Raw genomic sequence first — 7,089 nt, 5'->3', positions numbered from 1 at the left:
TATTTTAACGATAATGGAGATTAATTATCTTTTTTTCCCCTCCTCAACATAAAATACACACACTGTGAAGCAGCTGCCAGTGCTGGAATCCAGCTCACTTTTACTCAGAAGTGTCTGTTTCCTCCTGTTTGCTGCAGGATGGATCCAGTACACAGATTTCACAGAAAGACACCCCAAACCTCTCACCTATCAGGGGGCATAAACAGACCTAAGATAAAAAAAAATGTCAGGGCACATGTTTAGCAATTTATGGACTAAAATATTCTTGTTTTTTATACGCCACCTTATTTAATTTGGACATTTAAATGTGTACACAACACTGGATTATTTGTCAATATTATAATATTTACAGCAAAATGAATGGGAATGGGAACAGTCAGCCAAGAACAATTTTAATTTTACAGTTCCTTCTCATAGGCTACTGTTGAGTGAGAGAGCCAGATGGATGGGAGCCTTTATGTGCGTTTTGAAGTTCTGCATATGATTTTCTTAAAGGCCTTTCTAAAATCCCTGTTGAAGATAGTGTAGATTATAGGGTTCACAGAACTGTTACAGTAGCCAATCCAAAAGAAGAGGTTGAAGAGCGCTCCGGGGATGTAGCAGCTGTCTCTGCAGATTGCATGCAGGGTGTAAGTAAAGAAAAAGGGGAACCAGCAGAGCACAAACACCCCCATCACTACCGCCAGTACAAAGGTGAAATGCTTCTCCCTCATCTGGGCTACTTTGGTCTTGTTGGCCGCGGCCAGCTGTTGTCGCCCTGCCGCAGGGTTCTTCTGCTCCGGGTAGAGCTGTAACGCGCGGGCTGAAGCCCAGGAGAGGCGACAGTTCTGTGGAGGACAGCAGTCCGATCCCTCCACTTTCCTTCGTTTGGCGAAGCGATGATGGCGGGGTTTAGTATCCGAGGGACAGCAGCTCTCCTCCAGGTCGATGTCATCCAGCTCCCCTTGTCTCTGCGGGTGGCTGCCGGAACTTTGGCTGCTGGGACTCTCCATCTGGAACCGGTCGTTCCGAACAAAACAGGTCTCTGACTGCGAGGGCTGTCTCTCCAGGCCATTTTTGGCCACGAACACAGTGGAGGAACGCTGCTTGGCCACTTTGTAGATCTTACAGTACACTAGAATCATGATGAGACCTGGGGCGAAAAAGGAGACCAGGCAGGATGAGAGGATGTACCAGGTCTCATCGTTCAGCAGACACTCCCGCTCATCATGCTTGGTCATGAGAAGAGGAGGGAAGGAGATGATAGCAGATATTATCCACACCACAGCGATCATGGATTTGATGCGTTTAGGTGTCCGCTTCAGGTTGTAGCTAACTGCCTTTGTCACTGACCAATAGCGGTCCAGGCTGATGGCGCACAGGTGCACGATGGATGAGGTGCAGAACAAGACGTCCAGAGCTAAATAGAAAGCGCACCAAGTACTTCCAAAGTACCAGTAGCCCATTACCTCATTGACGAGGGAGAATGGGATGACTAGAGTGGCCACCAGGATGTCAGCTGAAGCCAAAGAGACAAGGAAAAGGTTCTGGGGGGCTCGGAGAGCCCTGCTAGTGAGCACCGCTACAATCACTAAAACATTGCCGACGATGGTGACTGAAATGATGACAGTAACCACCAGGATGATGAGTGCAGTGGCTACCTGCGTGTGTGGAAAAGCAAACGGTGCGTCGGTGCTGTTTTCATCATTAGACACGTTCTCCACCGACACATTTAACTGGGTTGAATCCATACTGGCTGTAAATTGTCCCCTCGTATCATCTTTGTTATTTTGCACCCTGTCCCTCTCCAAACAGCTCAGGCTGGGTGCGCTACGCTGCGTTGTTAACGCATGGAGGCTGCGCGTAACGCTCTTGGTCAGAGGCTACAAAACTGAACTGAAACAACAAACTCTTCATCGTATGTCCTTCAAACAGTTCTGTTTCCCAAAGCGCGTCCCACATGTCTTCATCGTGAGAATAACAAAGTTCAGACTCACAATCCATGAATGAAGCCGCTTGAATGCTGTCACCCTGCCATGCGTAATGCTGCTTCGGCAAGCTGCGCTTCGCTTTGGAGGAGATCGGGAGGCGCACACTGCGGGAGGGAGGAATGCATGTTCACATAGGGGTGAGGTGACATCACTGCGAGGACCAGCCCATCTCTAATATCGAGAGAGAGAGAGAGAGAGAGAGAGAGAGAGAGAGATTTGTTTAGACAGATTTCTGATTTCTTTGAAATTGAAAGTGTCTCGCTTCAGGCGAGCCCTTGGGCTTTCTTTTTTTTCAAATTTAACTCCAACAGTCTTGTGTTGCAGAACAAAATGTACCGCAGTGGCTTTTTACAGTTGTTTTGTGTTTTTTTCCCCCACAGTGTAAACTCCAGTTTTTTTTTTACTGATGGATCAACATCAGTCACTGATGGACATGGAGGTAAAACTGCACAGCGGGAGCTTTCTCTGAACTTTATGAGCCCTGCAGGGTTGCCAATTAGGAAAGCACAGTGTTCAAAGTAAAATGGCCTTAATGTAACAGTCATTGACTGATCTGCACTCACATTTTGTCAATGAAAATTAAACAGTCCACACGTGGCTCCTGCACTTGTGTATATTCAGTCCTCGTAAAATGGTTTGGTGCTGGTATGTACCTGCTGCTATAATAAAGGTTGCACTATTTGCTCTGAAGGTTCAGTTATATAACATGTGTGCATCTATGTGAGGCAACCAGACATGTAGCCAGGGGATGTTTACCAGGATACAACAGTACTAGTGGAAGTAAAACATGCACACACACACACACACACACATAAATGGCCAGTCTGGGGATTCACTGTGAAGAGCAGGCAGCACAGCACTACATGTAGGGTTTTTAAAAAAATCTACAAACAGCACCTACTGAAGCCTGTCAGAATAGGTTTTGCAGTCCAGCTAAAGTTGCACGAATGCCAAAAGGTAATGTTGGATACAGTGTGTGCTCATCTTTGAGAGTTTTCTGGAGGCTCAGCAGGAACACTTCAGTGGCTGCAGCAACGAGATGAGACACAGAAGGAGAGGATCTGAGCGAGGGAGTGGAAGAGGATTCAGATCTCTCTGTTCTCATTCTCTCGTTCATTCTGCAGGACGGACATAAAAAGGCCATAAAGATCACGTAGAGGTGACTGTCACCATGTATCAGCGGTTTGTAGACGTGCCCTTAAGGATTTACCTGCTGCCTGAAAATATGAAAAACACACTGACCTCTGAAACACAAACACAGCTTTTTTGTTGTGTCTGCCTTTATGACCTGGAGGAATTATAGAAAGTTCATGCAATTATAATTATTGCAATGGAGCAGGTTGCTTTTCTGAACATTAAAGAAGCAATAACAAACATTATATTGTTTTAAAGCTTAAAAATAAAAATAAACAAATAAATAAATAAATTCTCGGCAGCTGTTCAGGTCGTGATTATCGCTGATGTATTCATTTAATCATAATCGGGGGAAAATATGCACACAGATGTTGCCAAAATCTGGTCAAAGCATTAACAAAATCATCTGTCTTGGTCTCTCAGCATTGATCCTGCCCTGTGATAAGTATAGAAATTCCCAGTTATGTAATGAAATAAAAGATGAAAGTCAGTTTTTCATTCAAACATGTTTTCAGCATACACACCTCCCAACTTATGAAAAATAAATGAGCACAATTGTGCTGCACACACAGGCCAAAATATAATGCATGCAGAGACAGGAGCTGTCTGGACACTTTTACCTTTACAGAAATATATTTTGTAATCTCAGGAAATCTAAACATTCAAAAATAATTCTGCACATGTTCCTCCCAGCCCACTACAACAATACTTCACATCCTGCCCCTTCGGATCCAGCTTCCTGTTGTGTTGCAGCAGTCACACTTAATGAGGGAATTATATGCATACCTGCCTGACTCTGACTGGCTGAACGTCTTCACCAATCAGATCTCTCACCATCCAATTAGTGACACTTGTTGATCCTAAATTCCTACACATGACCCCTCTGTGTTGCAGATGCCAGATTCATTCATCGTCATATTTGTGCACTATTAACAGCTCTCTGACGCCACAAACATTCACAGAAATGTAATCTCGTTAACACATCAATCGTTTCATATGCGACTTGATCTGACAACTTGTCTCACTGCCAGCAGGTGACATTATGAGTGATGTGGATTTAGTGATAATTACCGCCCCCAGAATTTATTCATTAGCTTAGCAGTGATTATTAATAAGTTAGATAAACAGCATAGCTGCTCACAGACACTTCTCGCTTTCCAAAGTGATTACGGTTTGGTGTGGTGTATGTCCATGAAAAAGAAGAAAGGTTGCCACTTCTGATTAGCTTTTATGGGTATAAAAATATCTTGACACATGACAATGACGTATAATTAGAAACACAACTAACTGAGCACAGCACATTTGTCAGCACACTATGATAATATTAGTCAGCCATGTTACATACTAAAACTTTATGAAACTCTTCTGCAAGACTGTGTTTACAAGAACTTTTCTCCTGTTTACCTTCTCTTCTAATAGTCTGAGTCTTGTTGATGGCATGACTGTTTAAAAGTCCACATTTTAAACCATTAGCACCTTTCAGAGCAGCCTTCAATTTACAACATCGAACTGTTTATCCAATAATCATTTTCATGTAATGTACATTTTAAAAATGGCACCTGAAAAGAAAAAGATTCTGTTCCCCGTCCTGTTTTGAGGCTCTGATAACAAAGCCTCTGTTTGAATAGTCTTTTTTCTTTTCAGTGTGTCTAAGGTATAAGAGCTGGCTGAACTTGCTAAACTTATCTTTATAATAGAACAAAGTGCAGCAAGGTGTTAATGATTGATGGTTGAATGGTTAAGTTGAAATCTGCCTTTCAGTGGAGTTGCAGCGTGTTTTGGACAGAAGCACATAAAAATAAAGGGGCTGATTCTCTGAGCGCTGCCGTTTCCTGTGAGTCCTCGTAAATTTCTTTTATTTTGTTGACATCTTGCCTCAATGCCAAGGTATCGACCTTGGCATTGAGGCAAGATTCTTGCAGTGAAGTCAAGGATGCGTCTTTGGAAAAAGACATACTAGGATGCTTTCCATTATTCACCACAGTTCAGTCACTGTGTGTACCAGATCCCTGTGAGGGCACCACATAGAGAGGCGTGTGATGGCTGTGTTTTTCTGACTGCCTCCATCCTCTTACCTTCCTGTTTTCTTCTAAGGAGGCTGTTTGGCTGGCAGAACCCACTGCTGCGTTATGTAACGTTCCAGGAATAAATGGCCCGAGGTGGTGTGTGTGTGTGTGTGTGTGTGTGTGTGTGTGCAGGTGATTTGTTATAGTAACCATTTTATCCAAGACATTAAGCCTGCAGAACTCACAGCCTTGACCCTGTACTTATAAGCATCATTTATGCATCTTTATTTACATATGTGGTGGTTAGTGGATCCCTTTTGATGTGTATACTTGTGGGAGAGCGCGTATGAGGGAGTGGGAAAGATTCTGCGTGTGTCACAGCTACACTGTGATTCACATGTTCTTTTTTTTCAGAGATCACACATCTTCCACCTTCTTCTCGTGTCGCTATTGCTGTCACAGGGCTTGACAGTTTGGGACAAAATACATGACTGCTGACCTTTGTTGTGTTCCAAACAAACAGGATTCCCCTCAGATTTTTCCACAGCATTGGACAAAAACCTGCGCTGAAATGTGAGAGTGTTGCCCGCATAAATAAAGCCTTGAAGGTCACACATTATAGTAAGTCATCTCAGCAAAAATGTAAGATCAGGAAGCTAAAAGGGCAATCAAAAATAAGATTAATTGGATCTGCAAAAAAGAAAAATTCAAATACACACGCATGACATCATGTCTCCGGGTCATTTAAATACCTTTGAATGTGTTCAAATCAGTGTCTTTCATAAGCTGCTCTCTGAGTTAAAGTGAGGTATAAAGAGCTTCATCCTTGATAGAGCTGTGATGGTTGTGTACACATTCAGAAGAGGAAGCTGCTTTTAAGATTCACATCTGAGACGATAAAAAAACAGGCTTCCTGCAAAAACCCTCCAGTCTGCATCTCATTCTGAAGAAAAAAAGAATCTATGTAGAGTTTTTGGTGTGATTTGGTTAACTGTGTGGTGGTCCCAGCTTAAAATGAAGAAGTGTGGAGTAAGGGTTAACTATCAGCCTGAAGCGATTCAAGCCTCCTGTTTGTCTTCAGTAGGGATAAATTTACTCTGCTTCTTGGAAAGCTTGAAAGTTCTAATATGTTTTTCTCCAAAAAACTTGTATTGGTCGTGTTTTGTAGAAAAAAGTGGAGCAGTGATTCACATTATGACTCACGAGGCTTTGTAACTTGGTTATTGTTGTATTACCATTATAGATGGGTCGTGAATAATCTGCTAATGTGATCTATTTCTTTGAATTTTTACATGGAGTCTTTTTGAGAATGAGATAAATTAAATAAGAGAATGTGAATGCTGGATGAATGAAAATTACAAGTTTGTTATTGTGAGCACACAGAGCCACAGCGACAGGCTTCCGACTGAAAAACACGTATTCTTTACGACAAAAATAGACAAATAAAAAACATCTTTGAGCTAACCCTAATGACCAACATGACTGCCAGCACTGAAGTCAGTGCTATGACTCAAAAACATTCAGCTAGAATCCAGGAATAAAGAAAAATGTCGAGCCTGACAGGACGGATGATACCTGCACATGAAACAGAAGAGGACATGCTGGAATCAGAGTGAAGAAAGAGAAAATAAAGATAAAAAACAACAAGAAAAGAAAGTCATGTGGAGAAACTGATTTAAAATAAGGCCACTTCCTGGCAGGTAGAATCTTTACATAACTTCTACATCTGACAAAGAGCCAGTGGGTGATGTAAAACCAGTAAGAAGCCGGAGCTGATGTGTTCTGCATGGAGGGAGATGACAGAGGGACGAACTAGGCTTGCAGCTTACTTCTGTGATGCATACAGAGCCTGCGAACATGCTGTATGTGTGGTGATCTCAGCTCTGAAGGCTAATTTACTGCTTCCTTATTTTCACAAGGGTCCTCGTGGTATTCAGGATGAAAACATCTGTCTGCAGACACATGTGGAAACCAGGATT

The 7,089-nt window shown here is 42.6% G+C and overlaps 1 protein-coding gene across 1 annotated transcript; it reads right to left on the bottom strand.

Moving 5' to 3' along the window:
• Nucleotides 1-280: 280 nt before the first annotated feature.
• Nucleotides 281-2,059, bottom strand: adra2db (adrenergic, alpha-2D-, receptor b). Its single transcript, XM_028416403.1, has one exon. The coding sequence runs from the start codon at nucleotides 1,728-1,730 to the stop codon at nucleotides 456-458; it is 1,275 nt and encodes a 424-aa protein (XP_028272204.1). The 5' UTR covers nucleotides 1,731-2,059; the 3' UTR covers nucleotides 281-455.
• Nucleotides 2,060-7,089: the final 5,030 nt, after the last annotated feature.

This window comes from Parambassis ranga, chromosome 10, assembly GCF_900634625.1.
Source record: "Parambassis ranga chromosome 10, fParRan2.1, whole genome shotgun sequence".
In the NCBI taxonomy this organism is placed as follows: domain Eukaryota; kingdom Metazoa; phylum Chordata; class Actinopteri; family Ambassidae; genus Parambassis; species Parambassis ranga.
This window is presented reverse-complemented; position numbering and strand designations above follow the sequence as displayed.

Excerpts from the sequence above, each read along its gene's own strand:
- adra2db (XM_028416403.1), bottom strand. The coding sequence starts at position 1,730 with ATGGATTCAACCCAGTTAAATGTGTCGGTGGAGAACGTGTCTAATGAT.